We start from the raw sequence: 14,256 nt of genomic DNA, 5'->3' as shown, positions 1-14,256 counted from the left end.
GTGTAAACAGAGGCCTTCAATTTTTTCAGTGATGTACCCCAAAGACAAGAATAGAAATGTAGTTATAAATGAGCTGGCATGAAATTTCCCCTTGAACCCATTGAAATGTCACTGTTATCTTTGTAGTCCTGACAAGAAAACAAGGGGGAAATATTGTTACTAGTTCAACTATCAGTAAATAATGGATTATTTTAAATTGTGGGATTCTCTCCCCTTGCTTCCTGCCTTTTGGTGAGCAGCAAAAACTCATTTTTACACATTTGGTTCTGTGTAAGTTAATGATTTTTATGTGGCTGGTTTTATATATGTACTGGTATATTTAATTTGCTGTTGAGAGAGAACATTTTAATGGTTTAATCATTGTAGCAGCATTTTTCAGGGACCAAATGTGCTATCTGCTGTGCACATTTATAATTGCAGTCGTCTTTATTTTGAAGGTATTTACAGTTGCAAATGCATTTGAATAACATAATGGGGGGGCAGGGAGAGAGAAAGAGATGAGAAAGCAAGCAGTACGAAAGTCAACCTAACATGACAGGTGATGGTTGGAATTTTGTTAACTCTCTGCAGCTTGCCCAGCGAAAAATTCAGGAAATTCTGGCTCAGGTAAGAAGGCAGCAGCAGCAACAAAAGACAGCGCAAAGTGGACAGCCACAGCAGAGACGGAAATAAAGGTTTAGGAAAAGACCCTTCGGAGACAGATGCCAGACCAAAGAGAGAGACTGTAACGGACAGGTTCTGGGCACCTGTTGGAATGATATGCAGATGTTTCACAAAGCCAGTCACTTGTTTGAGGACCAGGCCACAGTTGGCATGCTGTCTCTGAGAATGTATTCTTTAGGCTCTCTTACTTTTGAAACCCAGCTTTAAACTTAAGGACCCCTTCACTTCCCTTTTGTTCTATTCCTCACAGTTTAACATAAACTTGTTAGTCTTCTTTTATTGTTCTTGCTATTTCCCAGCAATTTTAGAACTTGGTTTAATGAAGCTTTCTCTTTTGAGTTCACTGATTTAACAAGAAAAGGCATTGCTCTTCTAGGTCCATTTGTAAAAGAAGAAAAGACAATTGGAGGGTGGGGTTTGGGGAGGGAGGGCGGGGTTTGGAACAAGGGCATTGACAACGAGGTTACGTGTTACTCCCAATGTTAACCAAGTGGCATTTCTTTTAAACATTTGGTTGCATTTTTACATAACACTGCCATGTATAAACTAAGGGAAGTGTTCATTGGTGTTGGCCAGGGCATGAAAAGATAAATATGCATTTTACTAAACTACCTCAGGCATTTAATACCTCAAATAAGAAATTCTTCCTTTTTTGCTTCTTCTTTTTTCCTTTTTTTTTCTTTTTGGTATTTTGTATACTTTATAAAGCTAATAGTTCTTAAGCATTTTATTTTTTTAAAAAAAGAAAAATTTGATCAGCCAATAGTCAGGAGCACTACAGAGTTTATTGAGCGGGGGAAGGGAAAGAAATATAGTAGATTGCTTCTAACTGCTGGCTGACAGGAGTGAGATGGAAAAATAGAGTCTTTGATTATATCTGAGGGTGTCAACACAATCATTTGGGGTGGGGGTGGGTAGGGAATCAGTGAATGTTCAAACGATACTTAAACAAATGCCAACATTCTGATAGCAGCAATGCCATTATTTTTTCTTTTACGATGGGATGAAAAAGTTTTTGATGGTACTTTTGTTGGGAACAGAACAAGGAAGTGATGGCAAGAGGCTGGGGCTTGGGGGTAAATTTTAGAAGGTCTTTTGGAGACTGGACTTTTTTTTCTTTTTGTACTTGATTGAATGCATGAACCCTTTGTGCCTTTGACCATCACAACCTACCTACTAACGCTACACCTGAACATTTGCAGCCCATTTGTACTTTGCCAGTTCTGTTTCAGAGAGCAAGCTTCATCTTCAGTTTGGTAGGATTCTTCATCTGCTGGAGCAGTTTAGAGGTGTGGATTCTCTGCACTTCCAGCAGATAGCTCCATACCATTTTCAGTTACCATAATATTGGGTGGGGGGAGGAGGAGGAATCGAACGCTGTTCGATCTCATTTAAAGGTATTGAAAGGCTAAGTTTACATATCCAGCCGCTACTAAGGGCCACACTAAGCCACTTCGAAGGTTTTTTTAAAATAAAATTAATAAAAAAAAGAATACAACCTCAGGCTTGGCTAATGAAATAAGATAACAGCAAGATTTATGCACATTCTGCAACTGACCACAAAAAAGGAGGAAGAAAACTTATCAAAAGGCAGGGATCGGAGGAAATTTACCAAATTTATTTTTATTTTTAATTTCAGAATGTAATTTGAATCATGATTGTGGTAATATGCATTCGAGTTTCTACAATAAACTTCAGTCTACCTCAGTTTTAACAATGTGGCAACACATGGTGCATAAAGACTGCTGTGTGCGTACGCGCCTGCCCGTGTACACGAGCCTTGCTATTACCTCGGACCCTTTTGTTTGTGATGTTTCTGTGCATGAGAGGATTGGAACTGCTACGCTGCACTGATTTGAGGGGCACAATTAGCAAAAACAAAAAAAAAGTTTGTTTCACCATTTTGTTGATCTACCTCTTAGATTGATATTAAAATAGAGGCATTTCTTCATAGAATAGATCATTTTCCCAAAGATCGTTGTTGTGCAGGTTAGATAACTTTTGAAAAATGATCTCTCTCTCTCTTTTTTTTTTTTACTGGATCTTTTCTTTACTAATTGGTTTAAAAACCACAAATCTTTGTTGTAGTTTAGCAGAAGGGAAAAATGAAAGTTTCTTTTCTATTTTGGACAGTACTTAACCTAATCTTTAGGAGACTTTTCTTACAATGAATTTACAATTACTGAAGAATTGAGAGAAGGTCACAGTGTGAATGTTTGTTGTCTGAATTCAATATCCTTTTCTTAATATTGGGGAAAGATTTACTTGTTTTCCATAACAGTTTTATTTTGCAAAATAAGTGCTGCATTTACATCTGCTGGTTTAAATATTGTAATTTTTCTTAAACTTCTAGGCTTTAGAATGGTAAAATCATGTCTTTTACTTTCAATTGAGACTTGGTAATTTGGAGTACTTGGAGATAGGTAGGAAGTGATTCTGTAAATGACTTCAGTATTCACAAAAGTATTGATCATTTCTCCTCTGTAATGTGCCCCCAATGCAGCTTCACTTGCCAGATGCCTCTGAATGGAATAAAGAGTTTAACTCCTATTATCAGACATATGTGACTGCTTTTGTGTTCCCTTCTTCTACAACATGGCAGTTAAATGATTTGTTGTTGAAATGAGATCTTAGCCTTATTTTGCAACCTTACAGAGAAGGCACTGGTTGTTCTGTGTTATGGCATCCTTGCCTACCTTGGTTAACACTGAATAACTGCAAGCTTCTGAAATTTGCTTAGGGGATTTGGACTTGAAGAAAGCAGCTTAAACTGCCCATCAACCCAATACTCTCCATGTACAAGACCTTCAATATAAGCTTAAAACTTAGCAGTCGTAAGATAATGGGGATGAGTCCTCTTCCAGTGGCCTATGACAAGAAGGAACTGATTTTTAATGGCCAATGAGATGCAGTATAATGGTGCACATGGAGACAGCTGCAATTTACTTGCATGCACAGGGTTTCTGCAGTCATCAGTGTGCTGTGGGGCAGTAAAAACAACAAACGCCAAATTTATATGCTAAGTGCCACTGTTATAAGTGTCAAGCATCAGAATGCAATTATATAGACCAATAGCATGTCAACATCTAGAAGACAATGGTAGTTCTATCCCAATGTAAACTTGTTTCATACCATGTGCCACCTCATTAACAAGATATAAAGTAAGGCTGTCAAATGCTTGCTTGCTTTTAACTCTCTCCTAATGTTACATTTCTCTGAAAGATAATTTACAGCACACCTTGCACTTCCTTGAAAGTAGTGTGTAAAGTATCCCATGCAGGGACAACTTGCACTTAGCCGACAGCAGCAATGGTGTAGAAATGAAAAACAAAATCCCCAGTCCAATGGTAGAAATCAGAGGGGGGAGAGAACAGGACCCATTCTCTCATGACAAAGTAAAATATTTCAAAGCATTAAATTGATGTATTTCAAATGTTTAATGAACAGAAACATGCAAACCAGTAATGAGAGGACAGAACTATTGCAATATGGCTGCATGTTGCTGCATACTGGTTTTTGAGTTAGTGATCCTTTAAAAAGCTAGAATGGAGAATGACACCCACCCACCCAAAAGCCACTTTAGGGTCCGCACTCTATAGTCTAAGGGTCCACACTCTGGGGTAGTGGTGGCTACCTAAGGACCACTTCCAAGTGTTGCCTTAACCCTCCATGGGTTACATGCCAGTGGTACACATTGCCAAATATACATTTACGCATGCAAATGCAGGTGTTGGGGTGGGGTGGGGGAGTCCTAGCCATCATAGTGCTGAGATGGAAGGAGAGGTTACATTGGGTGCAAGCTTTAGTTGTCAAGAACTCAACTTCCATTTTAAAGTTCCAATTGCTTTATGAGCGCTTTTTCTTGTGACAGTTATTTCACTTGCATGCAATAATAGTGGTGTTCAAAAACCATTTCTTTTGACTGTTTTAATGAAATTAATGTTTGCCACATTTTTCTAGAACAGAATGGAGGACTTCACCAATGTGCCTGGAAGTTAGTTCTTCTGTGCAGAGAAAGCAATAAATCTAAGTTGTATTTGTAGCAACTTTGTGACATTAGATCAGTTCATTCTTCCTTCCTGCCATAGATGAAATGAAGGAAGGTTTTATTGCTCAAAACCGGTTGTCTGCTCTTTCAAACAAGCCTTTATTCATCATGAATTTAAATTCACTATCCTAGAATGTTTTCTTCCAAGTTACCTTTAATTTGTTTCATCTATTGTATATACTGCTTATATTCAAAATATAGAAGCATTTATGCTTTCTTGAATTTCCCACATTTCCATTTAAAGTGATGGCAGAGGAGGAAACTAGCCCTTATGTTAGTCTGAAAGCCTGTACTCATACTGGCTACGGCAGGCATCCCCAACCTGCGGCCCTCCATATGTTTTGGCATACAACTCCCATGATCCCTAGCTAACAGGACCAGTGGTCAGGGATGTTGGGAATTGTAGTCGAAAACATCTGGAGGGCCAAAGGTTGGGGATGCCTGGGCTAGGATAATCACACTTGGGCCACTAGCCATCTAGCACACAACAACCTTTCTGCCTAAATTAGCTGGCTTGACCTTTGAGTTCCCTAAACTTGGGTATGTCGTAGAACTTCCAACATTCATGTTGAGACAGTTCCGTTAGACGTGGCTCACTTTTGTGGTTTGTGTAACAACAAGGGGACACTCGTACAGCTCTGGGTGGCTGTTGAATGGGATGGCGGCGGTTGGTGAGTAGGACAACTCAAAGCAGTTCTGTTGTTGCGGACAGATGGCTACGTGGTAGTAGGCCTACTGAGCTTTCTAAACTCTGCTGGGCCTATTAGAATGGTCTGCACCAAAATCCAAATGGCCCTTGTGGCTGCTCCCGTTTGCTCTTATAAACCTCTGGAAAAGGAAAATGGATCAGCCAACCATTACCCCCAAGCTGATGTTATAGGCGCACCTATAGCAGGCATAGGCAAACTCAGCCCTCCATATGTTTTGGGACTACAACTCCCATCACCCCTATCTAACAGGACCAGTAGTCAGGGATGATGGGAATTGCCGTCTCAAAACATCTGGAGGGCCAAGTTTGCCGATGCCTGACCTATAGCAATAGGCAACATGTGCCCAGGTTAATGAATAAAACTCAGAAACCATTTTAGAATGAATGTATTCCTTCCACTTTGGGCTAAATTACTAACCAAAATACCTTTCAGACAGACTTTCACCTGTTGCCAATAATGTAGTACTGCAACCAACTTTTGTTCCACCAGCAGCTACTGGTAAGACCCACCCAGATTCGGGGGTGGGGTGGGGAATTATGACTAGGCTCTCAGAAGTCAATCTCTGCTTTATACCCACAACATATGCTTTTTGCAATACATAAACCAAGTTTCCCTTTTTATATGCCACGAATTCACTTGAGGAGTATTCTGTATGATTCTGTTTGCCACCAAGGTCTCCGATTGAGGCTTCTGTCCTCTCTTCCTGCTGCATTTCCCAAGAACTGACACCCAAGTCTCAGCTGTGCGGTGTATTTCATGCAGACCTGTTCTTTCCCCTACTTGGGAGGCCAGTCACTGCTGTTCAGGAGTTAACCCAATTATGAAATCGTCAGGCAAGGATTCTGGCAGTATCTGTGCCAACTGATCATCGTAAGATCGGAGCGTCCACAGCTTTTCCAGTTCATAGATTTCGCGTGTCTCTGGCAACATGAAATGGATCACAATATTACCTGTGAGAATGAGAAGAGTCACAGTAAGCAACAGTGAATTTGGTCTATACGGTTCTCCTACAGATAAGTGTGTTTTGAGTTGGACATACCCCCACTAAAACTTCTAATCAACCCACCAGCTAAGCATCTCACAGGCTCGCTGTAATTGGGGGTGAACTGATGTTAGCACTCCCTTTTCCCTGCCCTCTTTTGCACACGAGAAGAGCAATGTAAAAGCTTCCACTTAACCAAATCACAATTTCCTGTTACATGTAAAGTCGAGAACCATTTTACTTAATTTAAAGCAGTTTAGTCCATAAGCTAAGAGGAAACTTATTGTCAAAAGTGGCAACTATTGGTATTCCTCCCCCAGTTACTTGCTTGCTCATCCCTGCTCCCCATGGACCTGGTTGGTGGTTGTAATGAACAAATCCAGCAGGTTATTGTCAACGGCCCCTCTGCAAGCATGTGAGCCCTTGGCAGGTGCCTGACCATGCCAGCTCTCAACACTGGCCTGCTTCCAGTCTATGAACACACAAGGACTGGTGGAATGGGAAGAGGGGAGTGTAAGAACCTGAAGCCTGCCACAGCTTCTTCTACAGTTCCAAACTATAGTTTAAAATTGAATCAAGCCACCCACTTTCATTTCCCCTTAAATAAGGGCAGGAAACAGACTTTTCCCTCCTACTGAAAAGGCATTTAAATGCTTTAATTCTCATTAAAGTAAACCAATTTATTTCTGATCTTCAGGGGAAGTTATCATGCTTACGTAGCATGTCTGTAGCAATGCAGCTTGGAAGGAAATGTAGAAGAAAAGTGAATGCTACTGGGCACTGAGCTGAAACAACGTTTTCAGCCCCACATTGGCAGCTGGGTTGAGAGCGTAGTATACAACAATCCTGCAATGTAGTTCACTGCTACAGCACCAGAATTTAAGTTCTTGGAATCCAAGCCAGAACAACTTGCCAAACTGGCACATGCCTTCTTTAGGGCTAGAAAGCAGGATATGAATACCTGTGTTAACAAATTGTGCACCACTGCACAATTATGCAAGAACATGCACCACTGTATGTTTGGGTGCAAGATGCCACTTCTATCCAAATGTGTTTTGATAGTTTGTAGTTATACCCAGGACGTTCTCAAGCTCCAGACTGACTCTTCATTACTAGAAACAAAATGATTTACCAAAATCTATGCAAATCCAGTCTTCGCTATCTTTCCCTTCAATTACAACATGGGGGTCCCAGTCTGTCCTCAAATGCTTGTGCTGAAACAGAAAACAAGTCAGTGTAAAAAGTCACATTCATGGGCAAGAGATCAGTAGTTATTAAACCCATTAAATGGTTGCTGCCACTCACAAGTGTGTTATGCTATACATCGCCCTCATACAACATTGGCAGTAAATGAAACTTATGTCACAATTAATGTTTTAATAATTGTTTTAATGTTTGATGTTTTACTATGTTTTTATATATGCTGTAAGCCACCTAGAGTGGCTGGGGTAACAATAATAAAAAGTATCATTTATTTTATTTTATTAGGTTATTAGGTTTCTGCCATTTCATTTCATATATTATATTTCACTCTTACAAGTCACAAAGTGGCATACATACAATAAATAATAACATAGTAGAACATCACAGCTGCAACATAAATTACATTAAATAATCAATAAAACAACTACCTTCTACAAAACACTATTAACAAAACATAAAAAATAGATTAAACAGCACAACCACACAAAAAGTCACGTTGTAAAATTTGCAAAGCATTACACAACACTCATAATCCACAAAATATTAACAACGTTAACAAGCAAAAACAAAACAAGCACTGCTGAATTCACACACACGCTCGCCGCCCCCATGACCTGAACTGAGCAGAAGACTACATCAAAACACATTCACAGAATGGCCATGGTAGCAACTTCCTTCTGAAAGCTCCGAGCGCTGGAGGATAGGTAAAGACAGGTGGAACAAGCTCTTCACTGGTGGCCACCATAGAGGCCCATTCCTCTCCCAGCTCCTCTGGAAACTGCTCCCTTATGAAGGCTGGAGGGTGGGGAAAGGCAGGCGGAAAAAGCTCTTGCCTGGTCAGCGGAGTCCCATTCCCCTGCTAGCCCTGAAAAGTAATTATTTGAGAGCAGCATAGTGCCACTAATGGCAAGGAGTTGCAGCCCAGCAACATGGTGAGCCAGAGGTCCCCCATCTATGGGATAAATCGTGCCTTTTCCTCCAGCCTTTCCCATATTCCTCCAATTTCCTGTTGGGGCACCTTTTTTCCTGGAATCCCACTCTTAGTTGAAGCCAATTTATCTCCGTTGTAATTCAGAAATCTTTGGTATACTCAGAGCCTTATATTTTATTATCTACTATTTTTGCCCTAATGGGCAAATTTGCAAGTATACACCCAGCCATCCCTGTTAATAAGCTTCTCCAAGCTAAGAAGAGTGCAGAGCAGTTAACTTACCATTTTGACCAGGTACTGAGCCATGGCATGGAGGTGCCTGGGAGATGTCCCGCTGACAATTATAAAATAATGGCTGTATTTCAGTTCTGGAGGCAACTCAATAACGCAAATGTTCTTGGCATTTTCTTGTCTCAGAAGCGATACCATGTAGTCAATGCTGAATACTGAAGAGACATGATCTGAAAGAGGCAACAGAATGATAAAAATGAAACAGTGTGGAAAAGAAAAAAAGATTGCAGGAAGGAAAGGGGTGCATGCATTCCTGGGGTTAGTTCCTTATTTGCAAATTATGGTTTACAAAGAGTGCCTCTGTTAACTCTGGAGTAGGATTTTGGAATACTGTATGCTGTTCCACTATTTGGTTTGCCAAACTCAAACTGAATTATAATCCAACCCATTTCCATTCTGTGGCAATTTTTAAATTTGACACCAGTGTGCAAGAGAAACTTTCACAAGTGGCATCTCACACATGCTGCTTCTAAGCTGGATCAATTCATCTAAACGTACATTGTTAGCATGCCAGCATGTTTTCTGCCTGGATGCAATTATGGTGAGTTCATACTACACACAAATACATGCACAGTGGCTATGACAGTGGAATGCTGCATGGGAACAGCACATAAATACAATTTTTCTTACTGCATATCACTTTTAAATGAGTCACATTTGAAGAAGAGAAAAGCAGCCACGCACATCTGCCTTATCCCTTCAAACTGCATAACAAATCCTGGGGGGAAATGTAGAAATCTCTGGAAAGAGTTAACTGCTTAATATTCTGAAGGGACTAATTGAGATAATCAGTGAGGTGACCCAAATAATGGATAATCCCCAAAAGATTTTATTTACAATTTAGCTCAATGTGTTGTGTGTTACCAACAAGAGCAGTTGACGGTTCACTACTGAAACTAAGCAATCAAGATTCCTCATTGCCTGTAAGCAAAAGTACCCCAGGCTGTAAGCAAGAGACATGCTATTGTTTCACAGTTTAAACTTTCCCGCCACCCCTTGAAACTTGTGATTGCTTAAATTACAAATTGTTTGAATTTTATTCTGGAATGGAATTTGCCCTCTCAAGTTGCACTCCTGCTCTCAGTCCCTTCTCTTCCATTGTTACACCAATGTCCCAGGTTACGTACACATCATACCCTCTTTCCTTCAAATAAATCTGGGTTGACTTGCTTCTATTCTAACAGAGGTTTAATAGACAGAAAGCAGCTTTTCATGAAATGGCGCTAAACCTAGTGTGGATCAAGCTACAGGTCCTGGTAATATACCGTATTTTTCGCCCGAGCTTCCCCAGCCCCCAGAACAGGCAGCTCTCCGCAAGCCTTGGGAGACTGGCGCGACTTCCCGCCGGGCTCCCACGGCTTGCGGATATCTGCCTGAAGCCCAAACCAGGTCGGGGGACAGCGGGAAGGCACGCTCCGCCTCCCCGCTGTCCCCCGAGCTTGTGGGGCTGGCGGCGGGGAGAAGCGCGCTTCTCCTGGCCGCCAGCCTCCAAACCAGGTTGGGGAGCCAAATCACGGGGCATGCTGTTCAGCGCGCCCCAGGCTTCGAGATGCAGGCTGCTATCTGCAAGCCTTGGGAGCCCGACGGGAACTACCGTGGAGCTCCCAAGGCTTGCGGAGAGCTTCCTGAAGCATGGAGAGCGAGAGGGGTCGTGCACACCGACCCCTCTCGCTCTCCAGGCTTCAGCGAAAGCCTCCATTCGCCCCATAGGACGCACACACATTTCCTCTTCAATTTTGGAGGGGAAAAAGTGCGTCCTATAGGGCGAAAAATACGGTACATCGCCTTTGGGGTGTCAGCTAAAACTCAGTAAACTCCTGTGCACTGAGCTTGCAAGGATCTGAAAGCTCACTGAAGAGGAGGACTTTTTGAAAGCGAAGTCTGGTGAGCTATGATGCTTTTGGATCTGCTCTCTGGTGGGAGGGGAAAGCAGCCAAGGAACTCATCCCTTGTCCTTGGCCTTACTGGCTGGGGCTTTTAGGAGGTTTGGTCCACAACGTCTGGAGGGCACCAGGTTGGAAATGGCTCCTCTACAAGTATGGAAGCAGTTGGCCAGCTGCCTCTCCTCCAGCACTAGCTATGGGGAGAACATTTGAAAATATTACATGCTTTGATGTATTTACTGTATTTATCTTGATTTTTTTAATGAGCTTGTGGTGTGTGTGTGTGTGTGTGTGTGTGTATTGCTATAAATAAAATTAAATATGCACAGTCTCTAAGGGTATTAATGGAACATAGCCACCACTTCCACGAACAGGGTGGATACCAAAGGCTTTAGAACAGTGTCCCTCCAGATCCTTTCGGACTACAACTCCCATCAGGCCTGACCACGGGCTGGGACTGGGGCTGATGGGGTTGGAGCTCAACAGCATCTGGAGGGTCATGCATGTTCTCCATCCGTGATGTAGCAGAAAGTCCATACTGCAGTTTCTACAAACTCTTCTTAGGGCAATAGCAGCATGCTGTAACTCCTGCACTGCAGGGGGTTGGACTAGATGTCCCTCGGGTCCCCTTCCAACTCTATGAAAGGAGGGCCCGTCCGCATCGCACGTGTAAAAGCTTAGTAGGGTTGCCCCTGCAGACGGCCAGTCGTTCTGGCCCTTGATCATAGGAGAGCAGCTTGAACCGCCAAAACTACCCGTGCTTCCAAGCTACCGATGCCCCCACGAACAGACAGCGGCGCTTCAAGGTTTCCTTCCCGAGCTCTACCTGGAGATTGCAGGGGCTGAACCCCGGGACCTTTCGCTCCCTGACCCTGCACCACCGCGCGAGGAGGTTACAGCTGTTCAAGGCCCACCTGCCTGCCCCGACCCCGAGCAGGGCTTCGGCGCTACTTACCAGACGCACCCGCGGCCTCTCCGGCACCGGAGCCAATGCGCTGCTCTTGCCCGGCTGCCCCGTCTTCTTGCAAGCCGTGCTCCACCTCTGCATCCCGCAGCTCCGAGCTGCCCGCCGCGCTGAATCTCCGCAACCCCAGCGAGCCCGCGCACGACGGAACGCGGGGAGCCGCCGCCGCCGCCTCACGCAACCCGCTGCTTCCTCCTCCTCCCGCGGCTTGCCAAGACCTCAGCCTCAGCAGCGCCCGCAAGCAGCGGCTGCTCCGCCACATGGCGGGCCGTCGGTTCCCGAGGAGGAGCCCCGACGTTCCGCGGATGGAACTTGCGAACACTCAACGTTCCAAATGGAATCTCTCCGGGAAACTCCCCCTCTCCTCGGCGCGCAGGCTGACGCGAGTGCCGACGCCGCTGCCGATTGGCCGCGCGCTTCTTTCACGTGAAAGCTGGGGGGCGGTGAGCGCAGGCGCACAAGCTTTTCGGGAAGCCGCTCAAGGAGTAGCCGGGGTGAGACTGAGCTTTCGGGGCGCCTTTCTTTCGCCACGGCACGGCGCGCTCCTTCCCGAGAACCTGCTCCGTTTTCGCCCTGCCTTGGAGACTGTGGAACAGTTGATTGAAAACACAAGCCAGCTAAGAAAGTTTGGTGGCTGCCCTGAAGACCAACGATGCAGCTGATGAAATGGACTCCAGCCCACAAAACTTTGTGCCATCATCAACTTGCTGGTCTTAATGGGGCTTAACGAGACTCTCGGCTTCGCCTTGGAAATCGAGTTTCTTTTTTATTATTATTATTTTATTTTCAATGCAAAATCATAACAAAAATTACAAACATTGAATCCAAAATAATACTATACAAACAGGAAAACAGAGCATACAAAAAAAGCAAAACAAGACAAAAAAACACATCTACAAATAAAACCATATCATCATTCTAATCTAGTCAATACATACATATACACATATTGACTTTCTTCCTTTGTTCTAAGACCTCAAAATTTTTACTCTTAATGTATTGTTGTGTCTGATGTAAATTACTTCCATCTTTGTACTTTTTTACACCATTTTTCTTTTTCTTTAACCCTGTAAAGCATCATTCATTACATACCGATCTGCTTATTCCAGAACAATGTTTTTTCATATACTCTTTAGCACATCCCCATTCTTTTAATAATTTCTGAAATAAAGTTTCTTAAGGCTCTTAATCTCAGGGTCGTGGGTTAGAGCTCCAACTCTATAATTCTGTGATTTTCAGGTGAAGGAAGTGGACTCCTTGAAAGCCATAAAATCAGGCTGCACAAAGAGTGCAGGTATTTCATTCTAAGTACTGGAACCACTACCTGGCCAGGTACCCTAAGGACCAACTTTTTCCATTCGTTCCTTCTGATAATCTCCAGTCATCATCCAATACCTTGCTCTAAAATGTGAGAGGAGCCCTACTGGATATAGCCCAGCATCCTGAGCTCATAGCGGCCAGCATAATGCCTATAGGAAGCCTGTGAGTAGGACATGAGCACAAGGGCCATGTTTTTATTGTGTAGCACGCACCTATATACAACTAAGTCACATGTTCAAGGCTGAGGTATCAACTGGTCATAATGGAATAAGGAATAAAGTAATAAAACCCAGGTGCACAATTTTTGAAAATCCAAAAGAGGAAATTTCCATTTTGCAGAGCACTATTTTCAAGCTTAAATTTTCCATAAAGAACTTTAGATACATGATAATTTTACGATGCTAACACTGTATTGAGTTATGTCAACCCACACGCAACTCCCAGCGGAGGATAAAACCTCATACAACTGATTCATTTCCAGTATCTTTAGAGGGGTAGCCCTCTTAAGCCTGCTGCAGCTCCAGCAACAATAAAGCTTGTGACATTTATTTTTACCATGTTTTATTGGTTTCTATGATAAAATGGCATTTATCAACTCCAATAAAAGCAGTAAGGTGTTCCATGCATATATCAGTCATGTGGGGTGTGTGGAATTGAGCAGGGACATTGTTAAAGAACTGAATCATTGAATGCATTACCAGGGCCTCAACTATCTGTGACATAGCCTGTCTATAAGTAAGTGTGAGCGATATGAGGTTCAATATTAACAGCACTCCTGTTTACACACAGCTGATATATGGGAATCAAAATCACCCTGATTCTTTTGGCCTCTAACAACACTTCTCTATTGTGTTAAATGCACTGAAGGAGCCAGATCCCAAACTTTCCCTTGCCATCCCCATCAGAGGATCTTTCCAATGGGAAGCAACCTATGAACATGCAGTGAGCAGCATGGTAAGGTAAAGGGATCCCTGACCATTAGGTCCAGTCATGGACGACTCTGGGGTTGCGGCGCTCATCTCGCTTTATTGGCCGAGGGAGCCAGCACACAGCTTCCGGGTCATGTGGCCAGCATGACTAAGCCGCTTCTGGCAAACCAGAGCAGTGCACCAAGATGCCATTTACCTTCCCACCAGAGCGGTACCTATTTATCTACTTGCACTTGACGTGCTTTCGAACTGCTAGGTGGGCAGGAGCTGGGACCGAACAATGGGAGCTCACCCCGTCGCGGGGATTCGAACCTCTGACCTTCTAATCAGCA

General features: G+C 43.2%; 2 protein-coding genes across 4 annotated transcripts in view; one reads left to right on the top strand and one right to left on the bottom strand.

The window, feature by feature from the left end:
- Positions 1–3,216, top strand: part of IGF2BP3 (insulin like growth factor 2 mRNA binding protein 3) — a 67,373-nt gene extending 64,157 nt beyond the window's left edge. For all 3 annotated transcript variants that reach the window (XM_080974782.1, XM_080974784.1, XM_080974783.1), the window contains one exon: positions 571–3,216. In XM_080974782.1, coding sequence (XP_080830908.1) covers positions 571–672 — 102 coding nt within the window. In that variant the 3' untranslated portion in view covers positions 673–3,216. The remainder of the gene's footprint in view (positions 1–570) is intronic.
- A 2,753-nt stretch (positions 3,217–5,969) lies between these two features.
- MALSU1 (mitochondrial assembly of ribosomal large subunit 1) lies at positions 5,970–11,994 on the bottom strand. The gene is made up of 4 exons (XM_080975094.1): positions 11,667–11,994; positions 8,820–8,998; positions 7,536–7,617; positions 5,970–6,371 (listed from the first exon to the last, which is right to left on the bottom strand). The coding sequence occupies exons 1-4, from the start codon at positions 11,935–11,937 to the stop codon at positions 6,214–6,216; spliced, it is 690 nt and encodes a 229-aa protein (XP_080831220.1). The 5' UTR covers positions 11,938–11,994; the 3' UTR covers positions 5,970–6,213.
- Between the last annotated feature and the right edge of the window lie 2,262 nt (positions 11,995–14,256).

The sequence above is a fragment of the Podarcis pityusensis genome, assembly GCF_964106645.2.
Source record: "Podarcis pityusensis genome assembly, chromosome: 12".
Taxonomy (NCBI): Eukaryota; Metazoa; Chordata; class Lepidosauria; order Squamata; family Lacertidae; genus Podarcis; species Podarcis pityusensis.
Note: the sequence above shows the minus strand (reverse complement) of the source record. Positions and strands in the feature narration are given on the sequence as shown.